The sequence below is a fragment of the Lolium perenne genome, chromosome 2 (genome assembly GCF_019359855.2).
Source record: "Lolium perenne isolate Kyuss_39 chromosome 2, Kyuss_2.0, whole genome shotgun sequence".
NCBI classification, from domain to species: Eukaryota; Viridiplantae; Streptophyta; class Magnoliopsida; order Poales; family Poaceae; genus Lolium; species Lolium perenne.
The window spans coordinates 254,907,067-254,935,046 of record NC_067245.2 but is presented as its reverse complement, the minus strand read 5'-3'; the positions used below and the strand labels follow the sequence as shown (position 1 = coordinate 254,935,046).

General features: G+C 44.8%; 2 protein-coding genes and 2 long non-coding RNA genes across 4 annotated transcripts; 2 read left to right on the top strand and 2 right to left on the bottom strand.

Annotated features, from left to right (window-relative positions):
• Window positions 1–2,203: 2,203 nt before the first annotated feature.
• Window positions 2,204–5,813, top strand: LOC127335656 (uncharacterized). The gene is made up of 2 exons (XR_007872915.2): window positions 2,204–2,480; window positions 5,511–5,813. It is a non-coding gene; the product is annotated as an uncharacterized lncRNA (long non-coding RNA).
• Window positions 2,737–6,589, bottom strand: LOC127335655 (probable metal-nicotianamine transporter YSL11). Its single transcript, XM_051362375.1, has 6 exons — window positions 6,121–6,589; window positions 4,919–5,082; window positions 4,732–4,829; window positions 4,513–4,647; window positions 4,118–4,307; window positions 2,737–4,042 (listed from the first exon to the last, which is right to left on the bottom strand). Exons 1-6 carry the CDS (start codon window positions 6,548–6,550, stop codon window positions 2,939–2,941), a joined length of 2,121 nt encoding a protein of 706 aa, XP_051218335.1. The 5' UTR covers window positions 6,551–6,589; the 3' UTR covers window positions 2,737–2,938.
• Window positions 6,590–7,015: 426 nt separating this feature from the next.
• On the top strand, window positions 7,016–8,603 carry LOC127335652 (putative serpin-Z8). Its single transcript, XM_051362372.2, has one exon. It carries the CDS (start codon window positions 7,058–7,060, stop codon window positions 8,426–8,428), a length of 1,371 nt encoding a protein of 456 aa, XP_051218332.1. The 5' UTR covers window positions 7,016–7,057; the 3' UTR covers window positions 8,429–8,603.
• A 14,010-nt stretch (window positions 8,604–22,613) lies between these two features.
• LOC127335654 (uncharacterized) lies at window positions 22,614–27,129 on the bottom strand. The gene is made up of 2 exons (XR_007872913.2): window positions 26,957–27,129; window positions 22,614–26,865 (listed from the first exon to the last, which is right to left on the bottom strand). It is a non-coding gene; the product is annotated as an uncharacterized lncRNA (long non-coding RNA).
• Window positions 27,130–27,980: the final 851 nt, after the last annotated feature.

The following is a 27,980-nucleotide window of genomic DNA, read 5'->3' as shown; positions in this document are numbered from 1 at the left end:
CATGTCATCGTAAATCCAACGTGAACCATGGGGCAATCGGCTCTTCGAGCCGATCCACAGGGCAACCTGAGAGCCGATCGGGCTCGTATTTAATGTTTACGTGTCTACCATGCAAGAGACTAATCGAAGCGATCCAACACCTTCCTGACCAGGTATAGGTCAGGTGGCACGCCCTTGCAACCGCCAGGACGTGTGCCGGAGCATTGCGGGACGACGTCGAGGGACCAGGGCCCACCCAGCAGTCTTGGTAGCCTCCCGGCTCTTCGTGTTTGCTCGCCGCTGCCCGCCGGTGGGTTTTGGCAGGCAACACATTCAGATGCTTGGGGTCCGGCTCCCTTTGCTTCAAAAGGGGACCATCGATACTATATTTTATTCATTGATGATTTTTCACGGTACACCTGGTTGTTTTTTATGCGCTCTCGCAGTGAGGTGCTCTCTATTTATCACCGCTTTGCGGCCATGGTTCGTACTCAGTATTCCACGCCTATTTGTGTGTTTCGTGCTGATTCTGCAGGTGAGTATATCTCCCAGCACCTGCGTGGTGTCCTTGATGAGCAGGGCACCCTTGCTCAGTTCTCGTGTCCCGGCGCCCATGCTCAAAATGGTGTCGTCGAGCATAAGCATCGTCATATTATTGAGACTACCCGTGCTATGATGATTGCTTCCTCTCTTCCGCCGCATTTCAAGGCTGAGGCTGTCGCTACGTCGACTTACCTCATTAACATTCAGCCTTATGATGCCCTTTAAGGTGGCATTCCTCTCGAGCGTCTCTCTGGTAGTTCTCCAGACTACTCGACTCTTTGTTTATTTGGTTGCGTTTGCTATGTCCTCCTACCTCCTCGCGAACGCACCAAACTGACCGCTCAGTCTATTGAGTGTGTTTTTCTTGGATACAGTGATGAGCATAAGGGCTATCGCTGTTGGGACCCCGTTGGTCGTCGGATGCGCATCTCTCGTGATGTCACGTTTGATGAGACGTGTCCCTTTTATCCTCGCCCCACCTCTGGCACTTACCCGGTGGATGATATATCTTTTCTTCTATTTCCTGATGCACCTCCCACTGTCCCTTCTCCTCGACCTCTTAGTTCTGATGTGCCCCCTTCGACCTCGGCGCCATCATCTCCTCCGTCTAGTTCCCCTAGTTCTCCTCGTTCTCCGGCTTCGGACCCTTCCTCTGTTGTTCCTTCTTCCTCTTCTTTTGATGAGTCGTCTTCTACTGATGAGCTTTCCTCTTCACGGCATGTTCGTCAGCGTCGTGCTCCAGCCCGTTACTCTTCTAGTCAGTATGGTCTCTCTGTCGTCTCCGAGCCGACTTCTTATCGGGATGCCGAGCGTCATCCTGAATGGCAGCTTGCCACGGCTGAGGAGATCGCTGCGCTTGAGCGCACTAGCACCTAGGATCTTGTTTCTCCCCCTTTTGGTGTTCGTCCTATCACGTGTAAGTGGATCTATAAAATTAAGACCCGCTCTGATGGATCTCTTGAGCGCTATAAAGCGCGTCTTGTGGCTCGTGGCTTTGAACAGGTAGCGGTTTCCCGTTCGAGTGTTGAGGCTGAGCTGCGGGTTATGGCTTTGTTGATTGCTGAGGTGACCTGGTTATGGTGGTTGCTTGCAGATTTTGGGGTCTCTGTTACGACACCCACTCCACTTTTGTCTGACAGTACATGTGCTATCAGTATTGCACGTGATCCGGTCAAGCATGAGCTTACCAAGCATATTGGTGTTGATGCTTTTTATACACGTGCTCAGGTGCAGGCTCAGGTTGTTGCGCTTCATTATGTGCCTTCAGATTTGCAGTTGGCAGTTTTCTTTACAAATGCACAAACCCGAGCGCAGCATGATTTCTTACTCTCCAAACTCAGTGTTGTGGATCCACCATGAGTTTGAGGGGGTTGTTAGATGTATATATTTGTATATTGTAGTTTCCCCATATTTTAGGGGGCTTCCTGCATATTTGCACATGTACCTGTACTATATATTATGGCATTTGTCCCCTGGTAATACAACAAGTCTATTACCCTAACACTATTTACACATCATTTATTCTTTTTATGTAGATCAGATATGGTCATATGTTCGGATGAAAGTTCACATATGCAAGATACAACACAATGTAGATCCATAATTTTAGTTTGCATTTTTTTAAAAACCTTGAAAGTGTCACAGAAAAGTAGGTTGCACAGCCTTAAACCTAAGACTAAGAAGCCCAGGCCCAAACAAATAGGTCCATCTCAACGTCCCTTCTGCGGCCAACCGGCCGCCGGAGCCCGACCGGCCAACCGCAATGCGCCGGCGGCGGGGGCGACGCAGCGGCAACCGTTCCCCGTCGAGACGATAGATCCCACCTTCTGGAGCCCGATTCCAGCAGTCCTCTGCCGCTGACCCCGCCACTTCTGGCAGATGCGGGGAAGCAGAGGCGGTGGGAGAAAGGGCAGAGGAACGGCAGGCGCGCGGGGGCAAAGATCGTGCTCGAGACGAAAGTACGTTGCTCTAGCCTCTATCCTCTGAAAATACGTGCCAATGTGCCGCCATTCTCCTTCTGTATTTTGTTTGATTTGCAAATGCGGAGACCGGAGAGTAACCTCGAACTGCAAGTGCCATACTTTGTTCAAATCTAATTACATACTGTAACTGAAACGGCTGTATGTGAAACCTTAGACAGTAAATTTCAGCATACTTCTTCCACCGTGTAAGATTTTATCAGACATTATTATGATACGAACATAGGCAATCGGATAATTTGCAGTATTATAAACGAGTGAATATATTTGACTGCAGGAGACAAAAGCAAACTAAGACAATTCCTTTACATAACTCTGGACCAGCTATATTTACACAGACAGCTATGCTGAATCTACCAACTTCTAAACAAAATATCCAACATTACTACTAGACAAGCTATCACTTAAAAAGAAACATTCTAACATTATTTGACTAGCTAGTTCCCGAGGAAGGCATCCACTTTGGCATTGGCAGCCCTTGACAGGAACTTCATGCAAATCGGAGGATTCACGTTGGCAAGAGAAAGAACAGCCTGTGGCAGGGCCCAGATCCCGTCACCACACATTAATCCAGATGCAACTGCTGGCGCGAACGCCTGTGCATCCGCTTTGTTCATCCATTCCCAGCAGAAGAGTATGGTGCTGCCGATGAACATATCGATGGCGAAGTATGGTCCAAGGTAGAAAGGGATCGCCATTGCCATGGGGATCGGGATGAACTTCGACACCTTCTTGGGCAGCCATTCTTTTATAGCATTGATGGCAAATGCAGCAGCAAAGAAAATGTAGCACAGCGTGAGGCAGTGCTTCGGGAGAACAGAGAAGCCATCGACACCCAAGATTGCCATGTTACGGTACATAATGGTATAAGGTGCTGGGTAAGCGCTGTCACTGGCACCAATATTGAAGGACTTGTAGAACAGCCAGAAGACGCATGGTGAAACAACACAGCCCATTGCAGTGCCAATCACCTGGCTGACGAACATGGACCTTGGTGAGGCTAAAGTCATATACCCAGTTTTGAAGTCTTGCATCAGGTCAGCAGCTGTTCCCACAATGTTCATCATGACACCGCAGGCAGCCAATCCTACTAGCACGCCACCGTGCGAAGCACCTGCCCACGTACCGAACACAAAGATTCCAACCTTACCATAGGTACTGGCCAGGGACCAATCTGTTAGGCCACATCCATAGGCATTGCAGAAGGCCAGTATAGGTGCAAAGATATATGCAACCAAAATGTAGTACCACTTGAGCTGCGGGATGATGTGTGGAAGGCAAACAATCGTTACCACTGCTAGGATGACATAACCCCCGAATGCAATTGTCTTGGGAATTTGATCCCTCATGAATAATTCATTGCGACGTTTGTCATCAAAAGACTCAGCTTCCACAGTGGCGACAGGAGTACCATTGTCAGAGACGGGAAGTGATTTTGATTTGTTCTTATACATTTGTACGAAAGCTTTCACTGTTTTATAGAATACCATCATGAAGTTAAACAGGCCATCCCCAAGAATTACTGCTATTGTTATGAACACCTGCGGTGTTGAGGTGTTAGTTCTCAAGAGTTAGATGTGATTGCAAAAGCAAAAGTCTGCCTAAATGTCAAGTACCTTGTAAGCCTGCAGTCCATGTAGACTACTTGCTGGAAGAGAGGCAGAGTACCAAATTCCTTTCTTTGTGCTTATGAGTGGCCACATTAGGCCCCACGAGAGGATGCCTCCAATCATAAGAGATACATTTACGAGATAGGGGCAGATCATTCCCACACCAACATAAGTAGCCGAGAAATCAAAATAGAACCTGGAAGACAAAAAATAGTGAAATTTGAGGATAGTGGATGTAACATGAAACCAATCATGAGGAGAACATGGTCAAAGAATACAAATAGCTCAGACCAATAATAAAACAAGCTTAGATGCAATTTTCACTTTCAGGCCTAGGGATTTAGGATCTGATCCGTAAAGAGGTGTCGCTGATGCTGGAACCAAGATGTAGCCACGCTAACCTGTTCTTGTAAGCTTCAAGGCCAAGTGTTGGGAAGGAATTGAATCCACAATCATCCCCGGCAGTGTAGAACCACTGGAAGAAGGCCCAGACGAAGCTTAGCGAGAAGTACTTGCCCAATGTCCGAACTTGCTTCCTGAAGTATGTTAGCATTTTGTCAGTCATACTGCTTGACTTTTACCTATTATGCAAACAACATCAAAATAGGCATGTTACTTACTTTGCAAGCTCAGCACCTTGTGGTGTGTGGAATCCATTGATAAGATAAGCAGTTGCAGTGCCGCTTGGGTATGTGAGCTTGTAGTCCACAATCATAACCTGCAATCAATTATTCCAGTTGGCACCCACGGCAAAGGATATTTCCGTGTGCTGTATATGAAGAAACAATTGGCAGGGGAAGTTTCTACCTTTCTCATGGGAACCAGAGCAAAAAGCCCAACGAAACTAACGAGAAGCAGAAAACATATTATCCATCCGAGCTGGGGGTTCTTGATATTCATTGCATCGTTAGCTTCTGTTGCTTGCTTAGCAATGGTCTCGCTCATAGCAAATAGGTAACTGCCAAACCCACCTGATCAAATAGAATCAATATTAAGTCAGAGATGTCTAGATGATTATATTGTCGGTCAAGTATACTTACATAAGCAGAAAGTTATTTTGCAGAAATATTCATGGGCTGGAAAAACTAAGTGTATTTCGTTGTGTCAGAAGAGCAGCAAGAAACCTTCTCTATGATCTCTGTTTGCATAAACTCTCGAAAAAGATATGCGCTGCAGATGTCTTCAGTAATCAATACTGCTCCCTCCATCCCATGAAGCTTGTCTTAATTTTATCACAATTTGTATCTAGATGCTAAATAGTGTCACATACATCCAAATTTGGATAAAGTTAAGACAGTTTCATGAGACGGAGGGAGTACTAAACTAGAACAACACTAGATGATTGTTTATATTGCACATCAGTGTTTCAACATTATGACAATTTTTTTTTTGGTTGCAGAATTATATTTGTGTAAAGGGAAAACTAAATCTATGTGGTGCCAGGAAGAGCAGAAGAAAATCTGCATGTTCGGTCGCGTAAACACTGAAAAAAAATGTATTGTGAATGTCTTTTGTAAAGAACAATATTGAACCAAACACTACTAGTGTTCGATTGGGTCTGAACTGATACAGTCGCGCGTGTACTGTGAATTGTTTACGTGCGTAGTGGTGTGTGTAAATCTTGTAAATTGGATACATTCCAAAAAAAAAAGTATCTTGTAAATTGGAATCGCAAAGAAGAAAGAACACTGCAGCATGGTTATACCGTGGCTTATTAGTCAGTATTTCAACGTTATGTAGTAATAATTTTTTTTCTGCAGAAATTATCTTCATGCAATTGCAAAACTAAATCTAATCTCAGGTCTATTTTTTTAGGGGAAAAACATAAAGCGTAGGTCTATTTTTTTTTGTAGTTTGCAGATCGAGCTGTGATATATTTTCCTTGAAAAAAGAAATCAAGGAAACATAACAGACGCACCAGATTTGCAGTCTTGAAAGTTTGACTAGCCGAGAAAGAAGGAGCAAAAGGTGGGCGCGCGAGAAGTGCCCTAGTTAGTTGGGAGTTTTACCGCTGAAGGCGATGCCGTAGGCTGAGACGACGCACGTCTGGATGACGGTGTTCTCCTGGCGCGTGAAGGGCTGCTTGAGCAAGCCCATCCTCTCGATGGCCGACGTCCAGAGGCGGACGAGGAAGAAGGCGAGGAGGCTGGCGGAGACGTTGAGCGACGGGATGATGCCGGTGGTGAGGTTGAGCTTCATCACGATGACGCTGAAGAGGATGGAGAGGATGAACCCCACCACGAAGGCGCGCACCGTCAGCTGCTCCGTCCAGGTCGGCACCGGCTTGTCCAGGAACGCCCGCTCCACGGACGCCTCCTCCTCCCGCTGCTCGCCATCGGCATCGCTACCGACGTTGCGGCGGCGGAGGAGGTTGCCTGATTCCACCGCGTCGGCATCGTGGGCTAGGGCTGCAGCCGCCGCCGCGGCGTCCGTCGCCATGTCCTCTCTCGATCGGGCGTCTCGGGTGTGCTGCCTACGAACGAGTGTTTGCGTTTGGACGAGGAGCTGGGCCGGCGTGCGCGTATATATGGATGGTGGTTGAGATCTCCGGGGTTTACCGACTTTCCGATTCGAAAACAGCTTTCTTTTTTCCGTTAAGATTCGAATACAACTGTGTTCTGCTCTTTTATCGGAGGTCGATCTCCGGTGGTGATACAACTCCGTCTTTAAAATTCTATCTCGTGCATCTCACAAATAGACCGAGTCGTAAACGTCTGAAAAATATAGAAGTGCAGAAGGAAAAACAGAAAGGAACAGAAACCGGAACGCAAACCTACCAAGTTCTTCTAGAACCGAAGCATACCACCTATAGCAATCGCCGCTCCGGCGTGCATAAAAGTTACCCGATTCTTGCAGGCGATCACCCACCGACACCGTGCATCAATCAAATCAAACGAAACGAAGAGAAGAACCGATTCTTGTTTCTCTCAGTCCCGAAAGCAGGCGATGGACTTGACAGGGGACCTCCCGACGCGGCCCGGCTCTCGCGGCCTGGCCATGCTCGCCGCCGGAATCGCGAGACGCCTCGCCGAGGCGGACGCGGGCGGCAACCTGGTGTTCTCGCCCCTGTCCATCTACGCGGCGCTCGGGCTCCTGGCCGCCGGCGCGCGGGGCGACACCCTGGACGAGATCCTCTGCGTCCTCGGCGCGCGGTCACGCGGCGAGCTCGAGGAGTTCGTCTCCGGCGTGGCGGAGGACGTGCTCAAGGACCACTCAGGCTATGGCGGGCCGCGCGTCGCGTTCGCGTGCGGCGTCTGGAGCGACCTGACGTGCCCGCTGAAACCAGCCTTCCGCGAGGCCGTGGTGGGCACGTACAAGGCCGAGGCGAGCACCGTCGACTTCACCAACGATCCGGAGGCGGCGCGGGACCAGATCAACGCCTGGGTCGCACAGGTGACGCAGAACCTGATCGGCTCCGTCTTTGGTCCGGAAGCGATAAAGCCGCTCACCCGCGTCGTGCTCGGCAACGCCATGTACTTCAGGGGAAGCTGGGCCGAGTCCTTCGATAAGAGGGACACGACAAACAAGCTTTTCCACCGGCTCGACGGCAGCACCGTCGACGTCCCCTTCATGCAAAGCTGGGATCGCCAGTACATCGCCGTGCACGACGGGTTCAAGGTCCTCAAGCTCCAGTACCAGATGCAGAGCGATCCTTTCGCGGGTCAGTCCGTCCTCTGCACTCGTGATGGTGCATTCCTTCTGAGTGACCACAGCCAGTACGATGACACCGCCCATCCGGCCGGCCATCCGTATTTCTCCAACCTTACTCCGTCCGGCACTCCCACGCCATATTATGTCCCCTATCGTCGTAACAAACGCACACAATTCTCCATGTGCATCTTCCTCCCGGACGCCGTCGATGGCTTGCGGAGCCTGGTTGACACGATAGCGTCCCAGCCTGGCTTCATGCACCAGCACCTGCCGAAGAATATGCTCGCCGTCAGCCAGTTCCGGTTGCCCAAATTCAAGCTGTCATTCCAAGGCAGCATCGTTGCAATCCTCAAGAACCTGGGGCTTCAATTGCCGTTCGGCGATCTGGCCGATCTGTCTGATATGGTGGAGGACAATGAGTCTGGCTTACCACTGGAAGTGAGTGAGGTCATCCACAAGGCGGCCATCGAGGTTAACGAGCAAGGTACCGAAGCTGCAGCTGCTTCCGTCATGAGCATTCAGTATGGATGTAGCGCAATACCGCCACCGTCGCCTCCACGAGTGGATTTTGTAGCTGATCATTCCTTCGTGTACTTCATTGTCGAGGAGGATACCGGCGTTGTTGTCTTTGCGGGGCATGTCCTCGACCCCTCTAAAGAGAACTAGACAGTTTCGAACGCGTGGTTTTGCTTAGATTTTCTATCCCCATAATGGTAACCCCATAGCTAGTTTCATAGGAGTACTTTGATGTTGTTTATTATCGGAACTCTCCTTTTTTATGTACTTTAATTGATTGCTTAATTTCACTGCATTATATATACTTCCACCGTTCCATATTACTCGGACGATTAGGTTTTGTCAAAGTCAAATGTCGCAAAGTTCGCCAACTATGCACAAAAAAGTATAAGAATCTGCAATATCAAAACAATAGTATTATAACCATAATAGAATATATTTTCATATTACATATAGTGCAAATGGAAGTATAAGAATCTGCAATATCAAAACAATAGTATTAGAACCATAATAGAATATATTTTCATATTTGAAAGGACGAGATGTCGCCTAGAGAGGGGTGAATAGGCGTTTTAAAAACTCTTACAGATTTGACTTGTAAGAATGCGGAATTAAACTAACGTTTAGTTTACAAGCACAAACCCTAAATATCCTAGGCTCACCTAAGTGCAATAACAACAACTAGAGCTAAGCAAGATAGGCACAAGATATATGTAGCACAAGTGATAGCAAGATATATGTACTTCAAGCACGATGGCTATTGATGATCCACAAGTATAGGGGATCGCAACAGTCTTCGAGGGAAGTAAAACCCAATTTATTGATTCGACACAAGGGGAGCCAAAGAATATTTGTAAGCCTTAACAACGAAGTTGTCAATTCAGCTGCACCTGGAAATAGACTTGCTCGCAAGAGTTTATCAGTGGCAACAATTTTATAGCAGTAGCAGTAGTGAAATATCAGCAGCAGTGCAACAAAGACAGCAGTAGTGATTATAGTAAACAACAGGATTAAAATACTGTAGGCACAGGGATGGATGAACGGGCGCTGCATGGATAAGAGAACTCATGTAACAATCAAGGTAGGGAATTTGCAGATAGAAATAAAACAGTATCCAAGTACTAAACAATCATAGGCATGTGTTCCATATATAGTCGTACGTGCTCGCAATGAGAAACTTGCACAACATCCTTTGTCCTACCAGCCGGTGGCAGCCGGGCCTCTAGGGAATCTACTGGAAATTAAGGTACTCCTTTTAATAGAGCACCGGAGCAAAGTATTAACACTCCGTGAACACATGTGATCCTCATATCACCGCCTTCCCCTCTGGTTGTCCCAATTTCTGTCACTTTGAGGCCTCGGGTTCCGGACAGCAATATGTGTATACAACTTGCAGGTATGATCATAAAACAATGAATATCATCATGAAACAATAACATGTTCAGATCTGAGATCATGGCACTCGGGCCCTAGTGACAAGCATTAAGCATAACAAGTTGCAACAATATCATAAAAGTACCAACAACGGATACTAGACACTATGCCCTAACAATCTTATGACTATTACATGATCAATCTCATCCAATCCCTACCATCCCCTTCAGCCTACATCGGGGGAATTACTCACACATAGATGGAGGAAGCATGGATGGTCGATGGAGAGGCGTCGGTGGTGATGATGGCGATGATCTCCTCCAATTCCCCGTCCCGGCGGAGTGCCAGAACGGAGTTTCTGGTCCCGAGACGGAGTTTCGCGATGGCGGCGGTGTTCTGGATGTCTTCTGGCGATTTCGTCTAACCCCCGTGCGTTTTTAGGTCGAAAGCCTTAAGTAGTCCAGAGGGGGGCACCTGGGGCTGCCCGAGGCGCCGCCACCATAGGCCGGCGCGGCCCAGGGGCCTGCCGCGCCGCCTGGTGGGGTGGCTGCCTCGTGGCCCCCCTCCTTCTGGTCTTCTGGCTCCGTTATTCTTCTGTGAAAATAGGCCCATTGGAATTAATCCCGGGGATTTTCCTGAAAGTTGAGTTTCTGCACAAAAACGAGACACCAGAGCAATTCTGCTGAAAATAGCGTTAGTCCGTGTTAGTTGTATCCAAAATACACAAATTAGAGGCAAAACAACAGCAAAAGTGTTCGGGAAAGTAGATACATTTTGGACGTATCAGCTATCACAAGGAAAGTAAGCTCGGGTATAGAAATAACCGAGGTACGCGGAGACGATGATGTATTCCCGTGTTCCCTTCCTTTGCAAGAAGGTACGTCACGTTTGGAGGGGTGGAGGTCCCACGAAGGATTCCCCAACGCCACAAAGGCTCACCCTATTCTTCGAGCCAAACCCACGAAGGATAATGGCTCTTTCCTTATGGTTAGCTTTTCCTCCACTTCGGAGATGGCAAGCTCCAAAACCACTTCACAAGCTCCACGAAGGAGAAGCCCGAGCCTCTTCACAATCTTCCTTCAAGAGATCACCGGAGCACCAACCGCCAAGCCAACTAGGAGGTCTCCCTCCAAGAGTAACAAGCTCACGGTCTCTCACTCGAACTAATCGTGGTGGAGAGCTTAACACTATGCAATGATGCAAAGCAAGAACACTAGAGGTGTTCAAATCCTTCACACTCATATCCCACCCAAGTAACAAATGCTAGGATGAGATTAGAGAGGAAGAATAATGGAGGAAATCAACAAATGACTCCAAGATCTAGATCCCAAGAGTTCCCCTCACTTAGAGGAGGAAAGGATTGGATGAGGTTGTAGATCTAGATCTCCTCTTTCAAATCCTCCAATAATATGCAAGAATCATAGGAGGGAAGGGAGAGGAAGCAAACTCAAGAGGTTCAACAATGGTGGTAAAAAAGATGCTTAAGAACCATAGAAAACTGTTGGGAAAGAAGCCCCTTTTATAGCCAAACGAAATATGGCCGTTTGGGGCAGATCTGTGAGCTAGTTTTTCGTGCAGCCTGGCAAACCGGGCCAAACCGGGCCAGGGACCAGGCCGCCTGGCGTGAGAGCCGGTCCGACCGGGCCGCCTGGTGTGAGGCCGGTCTGACCGGGCCACGGACCGGACCATCCGGTCCAAACCGGACCTTAGGCCGGGCCGTGACCGGGGCAGATCGGGGACATATAGAACATGTCCCTGGTTGTCACCGGAGCCGGAGCCGGTCCGCGCCGAGGAGGCCGGTCCACAGGCCGGCGTGGCCGGGCAAAACATGAAAACATGTTTTACAAAAACTATCGTAACTTTGGCGTCCGGACTCCAACTTCGATGATCTTGGGCTTATTGGAATCAGAACAAACAAGCCCTAAAATTTTATGCATAGAAACATCATTGTCCACCCACGGAGTAAAAACCATAATATGAATGTTTTGGCCTATCTATAAAAGAGACACCAGTAAAACTTCCAAATTCGAAAACGCAAAAGTGGATCCATATGGATTCCGTTTTCGATGAACTTGGGCTTGTTATAAAGCTAGCAACAAGCTCAAGAACCTCACACAGAGGAACACCAACAAGCAATAGGGATATGCAAAGTATGCAAAGGATTGAGCTCCCTAAGACGATGTGATCAAGTTACCCAACCGAAAGCCTCTCTTGATAGTGCGGCTATCTATCCTATAACCCGGTCTCCCAACAACCACCTTGAGACCGGTAAAAGGAAAACCTAGCAAGACCATACCTTTGCCTTGCGCATCTCACTTGATTTTGATGATAACTCTTCAAGCTCCACTCAAGCCGGAATGCCTTACTTGATCATCGTTACTTCGTGAAGACTCACAAATGCTTCCCCATACACCATGATGGGAAAGCTACATTGATGCACATCTTCACATGTCCATTATCACCAAATGGACGGCAAGATTCAATCATATGATCCTTTTGAGATGCTCAACTTGAAGTTGCCCAACTCAACCTTGATGACGATCACCACTTGACGTCATCCTCTCATGGGTTATATGAGATCTCACTTTTGATGCATGCCCATGGAAAGATACCTAACCCACATAGACAACACAAGGGAACATATATGATGGGTTAGTTCATAAAGCATAATTGACACGGCTTACCATACCGCATGACTTCTCGTGGCACATTCTTCATGCTTTATGTGTTAACCATCATGCTGCAGCGCCGGTGGTAAGTGGTCCTCTTCGAACTTTATCGCCGGCGCATCTTTTTTTCTTGTGCACCGGTATTAAGACACCATCGCCGCGCCGGCGACATATAGGTGCGCCGACACTATTTGCCACCGGCGCATGGATTTGCTGGTGCGCTGATACGTCTCCGACATATCGATAATTTCTTATGTTCCATTCTAAATTATTGATGATATCTACATGTTTTATACACATTATATGTCGTATTTATGCATTTTCCGGCACTAACCTATTAACAAGATGCCGAAGAGCCAGTTGCTGTTTTCTGCTGTTTTTGGTTTCAGAAATCCTAGTAAGGAAATATTCTCGGAATTGGACGAAATCAACGCCCAGGGTCCTATTTTTGCACGAAGCTTCCAGAAGACCGAGGGGGAAAGGAAGTGGGGCCACGAGGCGCCGCCACACTAGGGCGGCGCGGCCCAGGCCTTGGCCGCGCGGCCCTAGCGTGTGGGGCCCTCGTGTGGCCCCCTGCGTTGCCCTTCCGCCTACTTAAAGCCTCCGTCGCGAAACCCCCAGTACCGAGAGCCACGATACGGAAAACCTTACTGAGACGCCGCCGCCGCCAATCCCATCTCGGGGGATTCTGGAGATCGCCTCCGGCACCCTGCCGGAGAGGGGAATCATCTCCCGGAGGACTCTTCACCGCCATGATCACCTCCGGAGTGATGAGTGAGTAGTTCACCCCTGGACTATGGGTCCATAGCAGTAGCTAGATGGTCGTCTTCTCCTTATGTGCTTCATTGTTGGATCTTGTGAGCTGCCTAACATGATCAAGATCATCTATCTGTAATTCTATATGTTGTGTTTGTCGGGATCCGATGGATAGAGAATACTATGTTATGGTGATTATCAATCTATTACCTATGTGTTGTTTATGATCTTGCATGCTCTCCGTTATTAGTAGAGGCTCTAGCCAAGTTTTTGCTCTTAACTCCAAGAGGGAGTATTTATGCTCGATAGTGGGTTCATGCCTCCATTAAATACGGGACATGACAGAAAGTTCTAAGGTTGTGGATGTGCTGTTGCCACTAGGGATAAAACATTGATGCTATGTCCAAGGATGTAGTTATTGATTACATTACGCACCATACTTAATGCAATTGTCTGTTGTTTGCAACTTAATACTGGAAGGGGTTCGGATGATAACCTGAAGGTGGACTTTTTAGGCATAGATGCATGCTGGATAGCGGTCTATGTACTTTGTCGTAATGCCCAATTAAATCTCACTATATTTATCATATCATGTATGTGCATTGTCATGCCCTCTCTATTTGTCAATTGCCCGACTGTAATTTGTTCATCCAACATGCTATTTATCTTATGGGAGAGACACCTCTAGTGAACTGTGGACCCTAGTCCTATTCTTTACATCACATACAATCTACTGCAATACTTGTTCTTTACTGTTTTCTGCAAACAATCATCTTCCACACAATACGGTTAATCCTTTGTTACAGCAAGCCGGTGAGATTGACAACCTCACTGTTTCATTGGGGCAAAGTACTTTGGTTGTGTTGTGCAGGTTCCACGTTGGCGCCGGAATCCCTGGTGTTGCGCCGCACTACATCCCGCCGCCATCAACCTTCAACGTGCTTCTTGGCTCCTCCTGGTTCGATAAACCTTGGTTTCTTTCTGAGGGAAAACTTGCTACTGTCTGCATCACACCTTCCTCTTGGGGTTCCCAACGGACGTGTGTTAATTGCACGCATCAAGCATATTTTCTGGCGCCGTTGCCGGGGAGATCAAGACACGCTGCAAGGGGAGTCTCCACTTCCCAATCTCTTTACTTTGTTTTTGTCTTGCTTTATTTTATTTACTATTTTGTTTGCTGCACTTAAACAAAACACAAAAAAATTAGTTGCTAGCTTTACTTTATTTACTGTCTTGCTCTCTATATCAAAAACACAAAAAAATTAGTTACTTGCATTTACTTTATCTAGTTTGCTTTATTTACTATTGCTAAAATGAATACCCCTGAAAATACTAAGTTGTGTGACTTCACAACCACAAATAATAATGATTTCCTATGCACACCTATTGCTCCACCTGCTACTACAGCAGAATTCTTTGAAATTAAACCTGCTACTGAATCTTGTTATGAGAGAACAATTTTCTGGTGTTAGTTCTGATGATGCTGCTGCCCATCTTAATAATTTTGTTGAATTGTGTGAAATGCAAAAGTATAAAGATGTAGATGGTGATATTATAAAATTGAAATTGTTTCCTTTCTCATTAAGAGGAAGAGCTAAAGATTGGTTGCTATCTTTGCCTAAGAATAGTATTGATTCATGGACTAAATGTAAGGATGTTTTTATTGGTAGAAATTATCCTCCCGCTAAAATTATATCTTTGAGAAGTAGCATAATGAATTTTAAACAATTAGATAATGAACATGTTGCTCAAGCATGGGAGAGAATGAAATCTTTGGTAAAGAATTGCCCAACCCATGGACTGACTACTTGGATGATCATCCAAACCTTCTATGCAGGACTAAATTTTTCTTCGCGGAACCTATTGGATTCAGCTGCTGGAGGTACCTTTATGTCCATCACTTTGGGGGCGGCTACAAAGCTTCTTGATGATATGATGATAAATTACTCTGAATGGCACACTGAAAGGGCTCCACAAGGTAAGAAGGTAAATTCTGTCGAAGAAACCTCCTCCTTGAGTGATAAGATTGATGTGATTATGTCTATGCTTGTGAATGGTAGATCTAATGTTGATCCTAATAATGTTCCTTTAGCTTCATTGGTTGCTCAAGAAGAAAATGTTGATGTGAATTTCATTAAAAATAATAATTTCAACAACAATGCTTATAGGAACAATTCTGGTAATAACTATAGGCCATATCCTTCTGCTAATGGTAATGGTTATGGGAATTCTTACAACAATAATAGGAGTGTACCCCTGGTCTTGAAGCCATGCTTAAAGAATTTATTAGTACACAAACTGCTTTTAACAAATCTGTTGAGGAAAAGCTTGATAAAATTGATATTCTTGCTTCTAAGGTTGATAGACTTGCCTCTGATGTTGATCTTTTAAAATTGAAAGTTATGCCTAATAAGGACATTGATAATAAGATTACTACTACAGCAAATGCCATCCAAGTTAGAATTAATGAGAATATAAGATTAATGGCTGAATTGCGTGCTAGGTGGGTTAGAGAAGAAAATGAAAAACTAGCTAAAGAGAATAATATAGCTAAAGTTTGGACTATTACCACCACTAGTAATGATAATGATTCACATGTTGCTACACCTCCTACTATCAATGGTAAAATAATTGGTGTTGGCAATGTTTCTACTCCTAGTGCAAAGCGTACAAAACTGCCTGAAATTGCTAAAACTGCTGAAACTGCTTGTGAAAAAACTGCTGAATTTTTTTCCAACATTGGGGGTGATGATCCCATTGCTGTAGATCATAATGGTTTGGATTTTGATGATTGCCACATCTCTGAAGTTATAAAGTTCTTACAAAAACTTGCTAAGAGTCCCAACGCTAGTGCTATAAATTTGGCCTTTACAAAACATATTACAAATGCTCTCATCAAAGCTAGAGAAGAGAAACTAAAACTTGAAACTTCTATTCCTAGGAAGTTAGAAGATGGTTGGGAGCCCATCATTAAGATGAGGGTCAATGATTTTGATTGTAATGCTTTATATGATCTTGGTGCAAGTATTTCTGTTATGCCTAAGAAAGTCTATGATATGCTTGACTTGCCACCATTGAAAAATTGTTATTTGGATGTTAATCTCGCTGATAATGCTAAAAAGAAACCTTTGGGGAGAGTTGATAATGTTCGCATTATGGTTAACAATAACCTTGTCCCCGTTGATTTTGTTGTCTTGGATATTGAATGCAATGCATCTTGCCCCATTATATTGGGAAGACCTTTTCTTCGAACCGTTGGTGCTACTATTGATATGAAGGAAGGTAATATTAAATATCAATTTCCTCTCAAGAAAGGTATGGAACACTTCCCTAGAAAAAGAATGAAGTTACCTTAAGATTCTATTATTAGAACAAATTATGATGTCGATGCTTCATTTCTTGATAATACTTGATATACACTTTCTGCGCCTAGCTGAAAGGCGTTAAAGAAAAGCGCTTATGGGAGACAACCCATGTTTTTACTACAGTACTTTGTTTTATATTTGAGTCTTGGAAGTTGTTTACTACTGTAGAAACCTCTCCTTATCATGTTTTTGTGCCAAGTAAAGTCTCTATGGTAAAGTTGATGCTAGATTTGGATTGCTGCACAGAAACAGCATTGCTGTCTATCACGAATTCGCGCAGAAGTCTCTGTAAAAAAATCAAAAAATCTGCAAATTTACGTGCGTGATCCTCAGATATGTACGCAACTTTCATTAGTTTTGAGTTTTTCCGTTTGAGCAAGTTAAGTGCCCCTTCCAGGTTCGTCTTTACGGACTGTTCTGTTTTTGACAGATTCTGCCTTTTATTTCGCATTGCCTCTTTTGCTATGTTGGATGAATTTCTTTGATCCATTAATGTCCAGTAGCTTTGTGCAATGTCCAGAAGTGTTAAGAATGATTGTGTCACCTCTGAACATGTGGATTTTATTGTGCACTAACCCTCTAATGAGTTTGCTTGAAGTTTGGTGTGAAGGAAGTTTTCAAGGGTCAAGAGAGGAGTATGATATACTATGATCAAGAGGAGTGAAAGCTCTAAGCTTGGGGATGCCCCGGTGGTTCACCCCTGCATATTTTAAGAAGACTCAAGCATCTAAGCTTGGGGATGCCCAAGGCATCCCCTTCTTCATCGACAACATCATCAGGTTCCTCCCCTGAAACTATATTTTTATTCAGTCACATCTTATGTACTTTGCTTGGAGCGTCTGTTTGTTTTTGTTTTTGTTTTTGTTTGAATAAAATGGATCCTAGCATTCATTGTGTGGGAGAGAGACACGCTCCGCTGTTGCATATGGACAAATATGTCCTTAGGCTTTACTCATAGTATTCATGGCGAAGGTTGAACCTTCTTCGTTAAATTGTTATATGGTTGGAATCGGGAAATGCTACATGTAGTAATTCTAAAATGTCTTGAATAATTTGATACTTGGCAATTGTTGTGCTCATGTTTAAGCTCTTGCATCATATACTTTGCACCCATTAATGAAGAAATACATAGAGCTTGCTAAAATTTGGTTTGCATATTTGGTCTCTCTAAAGTCTAGATAATTTCTAGTATTGAGTTTTGAACAACAAGGAAGACGGTGTAGAGTCTTATAATGTTTACAATATGTCTTTTATGTGAGTTTTGCTGCACCGATTCATCCTTGTGTTTGTTTCAAATAAACCTTGCTAGCCTAAACCTTGTATCGAGAGGGAATACTTCTCATGCATCCAAAATCCTTGAGCCAACCACTATGCCATTTGTGTCCACCATACCTACCTACTACATGGTATTTCTCCGCCATTCCAAAGTAAATTGCTTGAGTGCTACCTTTAAAATTCCATCATTCGCCTTTGCAATATATAGCTCATGGGACAAAATAGCCTTAAAAACTATTGTGGTATTGAATATGTACTTATGCACTTTATCTCTTATTAAGTTGTTTGTTGTGCGATAACCATGTTCCTGGGGACGCCATCAACTCTTTGTTGAATATCATGTGAGTTGCAATGCATGTTCGTCTTGTCTGAAGTAAGGGCGGTTTTCACAACCAAATGGTTTGAGTATGCATACTGTTAGAGAAGAACATTGGGCCGCTAACTAAAGCCATGAATCATGGTGGAAGTTTCAGTTTGGACATAAAACCTCAATCTCTTATGAGAATATTAACTGTTGTTGAATGCTTAAGCATTAAAAGAGGAGTCCATTATCTGTTGTCTATGTTGTCCTGGTATGGGTGTCTAAGTTGAAGAATGATCAAAAGCGAGAAATCCAATGCGAACTTTCTCCTTAGACCCTTGTACAGGCGGCATAGAGGTACCCCTTTCTGACACTTGGTTGAAACATATGTTATGCAATGATGATCAGTGTTAACCCAAGCTAATTAGGACAAGGTGCGAGCACTATTAGTACACTATGCATGAGGCTTGCAACTTGTAAGATATAATTTACATGATACATATGCTTTATTACTACCGTTGACAAAATTGTTTCATGTTTTCAAAACCAAAGCTCTAGCACAAATATAGCAATCGATGCTTTCCTCTTTGAAGGACCTTTCTTTTACTTTTATGTTGAGTCAGTTCACCTATCTCTCTCCACCTCAAGAAGCAAACACTTGTGTGAACTGTGCATTGATTCCTACATACTTGCATATTGCACTTGTTATATTACTTTACATTGACACTATCCATGAGATATACATGTTATAAGTTGAAAGCAACCGCTGAAACTTAATCTTCCTTTGTGTTGCTTCAATACCTTTACTTTGATTTATTACTTTATGAGTTAACTCTTATGCAAGACTTATTGATGCTTGTCTTGAAGTACTATTCATGAAAAGTCTTTGCTTTATGATTCATTTGTTTACTCATGTCATTACCACTGTTTTTGATCGCTGCATTCATTACATATGCTTACAATAGTATGATCAAGGTTATGATGGCATGTCACTCCAGAAATTATCTTTGTTATCGTTTACCTGCTCGGGACGAGCAGGAACTAAGCTTGGGGATGCTGATACGTCTCCGACGTATCGATAATTTCTTATGTTCCATGCTACATTATTGATGATATCTACATGTTTTATACACATTATATGTCGTATTTATGCATTTTCCGGCACTAACCTATTAACAAGATGCCGAAGAGCCAGTTGCTGTTTTCTGCTGTTTTTGGTTTCAGAAATCCTAGTAAGGAAATATTCTCGGAATTGGACGAAATCAACGCCCAGGGTCCTATTTTTGCACGAAGCTTCCAGAAGACCGAGGGGGAAAGGAAGTGGGGCCACGAGGCGCCGCCACACTAGGGCGGCGCGGCCCAGGCCTTGGCCACGCGGCCCTAGCGTGTGGGGCCCTCGTGTGGCCCCCTGCGTTGCCCTTCCGCCTACTTAAAGCCTCCGTCGCGAAACCCCCAGTACCGAGAGCCACGATACGGAAAACCTTACTGAGACGCCGCCGCCGCCAATCCCATCTCGGGGGATTCTGGAGATCGCCTCCGGCACCCTGCCGGAGAGGGGAATCATCTCCCGGAGGACTCTTCACCGCCATGATCGCCTCCAGAGTGATGAGTGAGTAGTTCACCCCTGGACTATGGGTCCATAGCAGTAGCTAGATGGTCGTCTTCTCCTTATGTGCTTCATTGTTGGATCTTGTGAGCTGCCTAATATGATCAAGATCATCTATCTGTAATTCTATATGTTGTGTTTGTCGGGATCCGATGGATAGAGAATACTATGTTATGGTGATTATCAATCTATTACCTATGTGTTGTTTATGATCTTGCATGCTCTCCGTTATTAGTAGAGGCTCTGGCCAAGTTTTTGCTCTTAACTCCAAGAGGGAGTATTTATGCTCGATAGTGGGTTCATACCTCCATTAAATCTGGGACAGTGACAGAAAGTTCTAAGGTTGTGGATGTGCTGTTGCCACTAGGGATAAAACATTGATGCTATGTCCAAGGATGTAGTTATTGATTACATTATGCACCATACTTAATGCAATTGTCTGTTGTTTGCAACTTAATACTGGAAGGGGTTCGGATGATAACCTGAAGGTGGACTTTTTAGGCATAGATGCATGCTGGATAGCGGTCTATGTACTTTGTCGTAATGCCCAATTAAATCTCACTATATTAATCATATCATGTATGTGCATTGTCATGCCCTCTCTATTTGTCAATTGCCCGACTGTAATTTGTTCACCCAACATGCTATTTATCTTATGGGAGAGACACCTCTAGTGAACTGTGGACCCCGGTCCTATTCTTTACATCGCATACAATCTACTGCAATACTTGTTCTTTACTGTTTTCTGCAAACAATCATCTTCCATACAATACGGTTAATCCTTTGTTACAGCAAGCCGGTGAGATTGACAACCTCACTGTTTCGTTGGGGCAAAGTACTTTGGTTGTGTTGTGCAGGTTCCACGTTGGCGCCGGAATCCCTGGTGTTGCGCCGCACTACATCCCGCCGCCATCAACCTTCAACGTGCTTCTTGGCTCCTCCTGGTTCGATAAACCTTGGTTTCTTTCTGAGGGAAAACTTGCTACTGTCTGCATCACACCTTCCTCTTGGGGTTCCCAACGGACGTGTGTTAATTGCACGCATCATGCGCCGGTAGTGCTATTTCCATCTATAGGCCTTTTCCTAGTAGTGACCTGATCTAAAAGAATCTATTTTTCTTCGTTGAAATTGCAATATCCAGCAAATTAATATCGCAACAAAACATAAGTCATAAAGAAAAAGTTGAATCAATAGTGTGTAGCCAAGAACTTGTCAAAAAGTAAGGAAAACAACTGGCATGATCTTGCAGGCCATGATACTCTGCTCTGAAAACTAAGAATCAAACAACACAAATTTTGTGCAAAGAGGCAGATCTTGATCGACTCCATGGTGATCAGATGAATGGATGAGGTACTGTACCATTGAGTTCGTCAACCAGGCAAGGAAACACACCTCTTCTTCCGCCCTGTCACCGCCGGTCGGGGATGCCTCCACGCAGCCCTCCGATTGTCGCCAGCGACGGGGTTCTCCCGTGGGAGCCCTACCACGACCGGTACTCCTTCTTCCGCCCCCAAATGCCCCCGGTACAACCCGCGCAGTCTCCCCAACGCGCTCCTCGCTACCGCCCTCGTGTGCAGTCGAGGCCGCCGATGTCGACCGCCTCCGCGCGGCTCCCAGATCCCAGCATATCCGGCCATCGTGCCACGCGGCTCGAGGCCCTCTCCGTGCACGTGTGGAAGCTGCTCGCCACGGCCGTGGATGGATCCAACACGCACGGGGGCGTCCTCCATGGCCGCCGGGCGCGAAGGAGCTCGACAAAGGGAGATCGCGGCCAGGAGAGCTTGGGAGGGTGGGATCCGGGAGGGAGTAGGCCATGTGGGGAGTTCGGTGGAGGTGCCTATCCTCCACAGATGGTGGATGACCAAGCCGCTATTGATTTCTTGGTGTCGCCGCTCCAGCGGCCACCACTCGATGAAGTTTCCGGGAGGAACCAACAGCAGCTGTCGGGTCTGGGCCACCTCGCCCGGGTATTCCAATGGACTCGTCGGCAAGCCGGCCGTAACAACGAATGGACTACGAACTCGGCAGGCGACGTAGTAGCAGCCGAAAAAGCCAAAGGGGAGAAGCCCCGGCCGCGCGACGCAGCCACTACGGACGGAGAGAGAACGGTCAATGCGGCCGCGAGACAGAGCACCGGCAGGAGGATGAACAACGGCGAGCGGTTCGTCGGCCAACCCCCCCCCCCCCCCCCCCCCCCGCAGCAAAGGGAGAACCATGGCAAGGGAAAGACTGGGGCGCAGATCGCTGGCCAGAAACCCTCACCATTTCAGGCAAGCCGGAGAAGGGGGCGACGGAAAACTCGGCGGCAGAAAAAAGGGTGGAGGAAAATAGGGGAGGAGAAAAAAGTGTAAAAAAGGTAGCAGGCGGAGGAAGGGCGAAGCGGCGATGCCTCAACTGCGCGCGCGAGGCAGGGCCCACCAGATGGTGGAAGAACAGTAACGCAACAATAATACGGTCACCCGACATCACTCACGAAATAAAGGACGGAGAGGGGATAAATTAGTCCGAAAAAACAAGGCAGCCCCCAAAACGCACACAGTTGCTTAATTTAGTACTAACTAACACGTGTCAACAGAAGAAACACGGTAAAAAAAAATTCCAAAAATCATGGATAAACTTTAACATTCAGGTTTAGTATAGTACTAGCCAAAAAAGGCGCGGCGGCACGCCGCGCCCATGCTGAAGCGCTATGTCAGGAGAACCTTGGAAGTACCGAGAGAAGGATGAATGGGCTCAACATGGCCAGTGTCTTGTATTGCTTACCATAGAAGATAAGAGCGACATCTCGTGCTTATACTAAAATTTGTAAACATGAAAAGAGGACCACTGATGATACATCAAATAGATACATGTGTACAAAAACCTAGTCTTACAAAAACGGAGAGATAGGTGGGACAGATACACGTGCATAGAAACCTGATCATACAAAACAGAATTTTCTATCAAAGAAGATAAGGACTCCACTTATCTAGACTAAATCTCGTAAGTATGTATGAAAAGAAGATCACTGATGATCTACCAGATAAATAGATGTGCATAAAAACCAGGTCCTATAAAACATGATAGATAACTGGGACAGATATATATGGAAAAAACCTGTTCATAGTAGTTGATACTGCATAGTGACTATACTGTGATGGATGATCATCTAATAGCTCGATGGGCAACACATGAGAACCATTACATAGATAGAGCCCAAGTACAAGTAGTACGATGGACTGGCATGCTTATAAATATAGGGCAATTTTACGCCGATGCATGAGTCCCGTCCTGCTCCATGGGGCCCTAGATCTTCTCGCATCCATAGTACCCAAAGATGGTCACTTCATGGGGCTTAAGATGAATTAGCTGAGGGTGCAAGGTAGCACTTCAGACCTAACATATATAATACAGGTAGCATTTCATATAAAAATGTAAAACCTTTAAAATAATATGGCAGTCTTACAATCATATCTATTAATCTCAAATCACAACAGATTGGTTTCAGATGTCTATTAAGATTTCAAACATCGGTTCTTGTTCTGTAGAGAGCAACCCAGAGCGGAAACAAAATGCTAGTCACTCATTAGTATCATACAAAACTAAGCAAAATTTCAACCTGCCGGAACAAAATAAATGGGACTTCATCCTATGGATACTTACACCTCCCATAGCATGAAGTCCCATTCAAATTCAAATCTGAACAACCACCAAAGCAAGAAAGAGGAAAATTTAAAAGGTGAAAAATTCGAAAAGTTTACCTGCTTTGTAGAGGAATCTAGGCTGCAACTATCCCTTGAGTCGGAGAAGAAGAACATCGTTGTTGACAGATAAAATTGCAGGGGGGGATAACAAGGGGGACTGATAGCTGGTGATAAAGAGAGAAAGATTAACTGAATTGGAGATGTTTCCTATAGAAATTACCATAAACCTCTCTAAATACTGGAAAGATACTCAATTAAATGGAGCACTTGTATTTTTTTTTTAATCTTTACTGTAGGGGAGCCCCCCACAGCCTCAAAATTTATTAATCCCATAAAACTGTACAAAGCACATTTACAAAATAACGTAAAAGAAGAAAAGGAACAAAACTATGGTAGGCTATCTATCCATGATGATAAGACAGGAAGCACATCACTTTTACTTCAAGAACGAAAGAAGCTCGCCACCCTCTGAAATACCCTTGAAGATCCAACCATTGCGTTGTTTCCATATACTCCAGCAGGCTAGGATCGCAATCTCAGTGAAGCAAGGCCCTTTGAAACTCTTTCTAGCTGCAAGTAAGGATTCATATGTTGATCCAGGATGCCATGGACTCTGTAGATAGTTCCAAGCACGGATGCTGAATATGCAATTAAAGAAGAGATGCCTCCAATCTTCAAACTGTCCAGAGCAGCATAATATAGTCATGATTATTAGTCACATTCCAATGCCACCTCAATAGCATGTCCTCTGTGTTAATTCTATCATGAAGAATAAGGCAGGCAAAAAAATTATGCTTCGGCATGCATTTACTTTTCCAAATCAGGCAAGAGGGAGGATGGTTATCAATATTAGCAAAATGCTGCTTATAAACCGAGCTAGGTCTGAAATCACCTTGCCAATAGTGCAAATCCATTTATCATAACCAGTCATGGTCAACGGTTCACTCTGAAGCATAAGTTGAAGCTGACCATAGATAAAACCTAAAAGATCACAACCACAGCAATACGTCAGCGTGTAATGGAAGTGGTTGCCTATACCCGTAGCATCTATCCATTCTATACGTGCTACTCTGTTCTTGTTACAAAGAACAACATAGACTGGTCATCTTTAGAACAGAATTGTAGGTATGCAAATTAATGGATGTCAACTATTTAAATGTTACTATAGTACATGAATAAGGCGATTTAAACAGACCAAGCTAGGAATTGGCAGGCATGGTGATAATATTGGCATCTAGTGCATGGGTCAAACTAATACATCCTGGCAGCTACTTAGATACATATCACTGAACGAAACCTAGAAATGATGGCCAGTACCCGACTCACCTTTTTTAGGATACGATAAGCTATGAATTGGCATAGATTACAAAGTTGCAATTATCAAAAGGGAACTTATGAATATAAATTTGTTAACCTGAATGGTTTTTATGTTGGCTTGTTTGATCACAAATTCTATTGCGAATCTCAAGATATTCGAATAGTTCTTATAAATTGCGACTCTATCAATATATTAGCTCTGCATGTCCCAAGTCTCATATAAATTTGGTAAGGACATGCTGTCAATAGTTTTTTTTTTCACATCAACACTGCCTTTGCAGTACCAAATTGTAACTAACAGTTAAATAGCAAGGCATATCTTGTCTTAATATATAGGGAGGCATTAAAGGCATACAATCAGCTCGTCATGATGTGATGATAGCTGGATTACAAATCTGTAGTGACCACTGTAATTAGATGCTCGTTGCTCGTACATAGCATGCACCATATTATCAGAAAGCGAGTCAAAATGAAACTTCAGTAGTGCTTTGTCTAAACACAGAATAAGTAGTATTCACCCACCTGGTGGCCAATACTCAACAATGCATCTGCTAACAATATGTTTATTTTATAAAAAGCACGGTTAAATCATCCAACTTACTATCAAACTGTGATCATCATATTTATAGTAGATAGTAACAACGCTTGATAATACTATGGACAGTCTTCAATTCATTATATAATCTTCTAATTGGTTGGAGAACAGAGAGAGTATCAGTTGGCCATATATATAACTAAAAAAGTGGCAAAGTATTTAAGGTAAAAATTATGTAGTAATAGAAAGAAGATAATAGACCGGAACCTTAAAGAAAATCTCCAGCAGTATAAACAAAATGAAATCACAAACTGATACTTAAAATGTAACAGGGCTCAAAGACAGTATAGAGATCTGAACTTCAGTGCGAAAACCTCCACTTCGGATCCTAAAATAAAGCAGTCAGAAAAGGAACTTCAAGGAGGGAGCAAGGAGACTTCGAAGCGAACCTTGATGACAGACAAAATCATCATTGTAGAATATACCGTATCTAAATAGTCAGACAACCATAATCATCATGCACAACAATGTTTAATATTTTAATCAAGTTTTATTGCATATCCTATCTTGTTTCCTGTTATCAATAAAGAATCACTATAAGAAATGTATAATGGAGAAAGAAAAATACACTCCTTACATAGCAGAAGTAACTGAACACAGTATATTTGTTAGCAATCAAGGAAAAAGATCCATCCCAATTCATTTAGAATATTTGTTAGCACCAATATCCACTCCTTACATAGCAGAAGTAACTGAACACAGTATAACAAAAAAAGAAGCAGGATACAATCAAGAAGGCCTAATTGTTCAAATGACTGTCCAACCATAAATAAAGAAGCATATATTATGGAAAGTGGAATGGAACCGTTAATTTTTTTAAAGCAATGGTCTGGACTTGGCCCAGCTAATCTTTTCAAAGGCAATGAGTTGGACTAATTTTATAAGTATAGTTACCTGATCTAACTGCTCACACAGATCCACACCTCTACAGACTGACATCACATAAATAGTTTTCTTTACCAATATCAAGAAAAATGTAGCTAGGACAAAGAACGACAGGGAGCATTTACACACCTAAAACATAATAAATAGGCCTAGTTTTTTACTGATGTATTTTTTATCAAGGGCATGAACCTGAAGTTCAATAATATCATGAAGATATAGGTGCTGAGTGACATGAACAACATCACGGTCTTAATTTATAATGATAGTAAGTGTACTGTATATATTACTTGAAGGCTTACTATCGCATAATTATCTGAATTTTCTATGATATTCATTGGAATTTAGCATAGTGACAAAAGCGGCCTCAGTTCTGCATGGTAAGAAAAGGGAGTTATCAAAAGAGCGAAAGCAAGAAGGTACCAATGGTAATAGAAACAACAGCTTTTTTCTAAATTTTAGTAATTGATCATCTCCAGAAACAACAATATAGGATATCAAACAGTACCTACAGCAAGAAAACCACCCGCTTCTCCCGTTGAGCATTTAAGAGGAGCTCCTCCTTATGTTGATACATCACATCTACCGCATTAGATCAATAGAGCAGTCTCTCTCACATTGGAAATATCAGCATATCCTATTCTTTAATTCGTGTCACAAGAATGCTGGAAAAAAACACCTCGAGAAGGTAAATTTCATAGCTCTTCCATGTCAGCCTGCTTGAAGTTTTATCAAGCACCTTACAGGCATAGATTAAAAAGCATCTGCACACACCAAAATTGAGAAGTTAATGGAATTGAATCAAAAGAGAGGAGAGGAGAAGGCAAATAAAGGGGAAGATATTGGTGTGGGTACCTGTGAAAGGTGCAAATGGGGCAAGATCAGGTGGACTGAGGTCTCAACATGGCGGATGTTTCATGCTAGCGTGGCTACAGCGCCCACTGCCTCTTCAATGCTAGCTCGACAACGGAGGATACCCAGTTAGTTTCCTCCACTCAAATCCCCACCCTTGCGCTTGCCTGCAAACACACACCAGCGTCCGTCAGGTGTAGAAGGGGGGGGGGGGGGGAAAGAGGAAGGAAGAGGCGAATTTTACATAACACGGATCCACCGTCCGGGCCCCTCCTCGCCTTGGTCCCGTGCCGCCTGACCATGGCGACGATGTCCTCGACGGCCTGCACCGGCGAGAACATCTCCTTCACGGCAACCTCCATGGCGCGCCACCGCAGCTCGTCGGCCACTGCGCGTGCCATCTTGCACACCTCCTCGACGACCGCCTCAGTGAACCCCTCCTTGGTGTCCTCGCACGCCAGCTGCACGGTGTATGTGGCCTGGTACTTGGCTACCTAGCCGTCGAGCGCGGCCTCGTATGCCTTGTGGCGGTGCGCCGCGCCGCGGCCGAGAGCGCGGCCTCGCATGCCATGTGGTGGCGCGTCGCGACCGAGAGTGCGTCGCAGGCGTGGGTCGGGAGGGAGGAGAACAACGCTTGGAGGACGTTGCAGAGGATGCGGGACGGGAGGAGATCGCCGCGACGACGAGCGGCGGGTCGTCCGGGAGGGCGGTAAGGGCGGGACGACGCGCGGGTGGGCGGGCTGCCCAGCGGCGAGGTGGGAATAGCGAACACGAAGGTTATGGAGGAGCTCCGGTAGGGCGAGGGAACAGGCGGAGAAGAATTGGGGAGAGAAAAAGAGGAAGAAGAAAAAGGCTCGTTCAGGAAGAAAGCTAAGAGGGGACAGAAAAGAGCAACGCCACCGCTTTGACTGGACACAGAATTCTAAACCGCGTCACCGCTAAAGACACACAACCAATGTACCCACCAACGAGGAATCAGGAAGGAAAAGAAACAGAAGAATCCATGTGTCAGCCGTATGTAAACTTT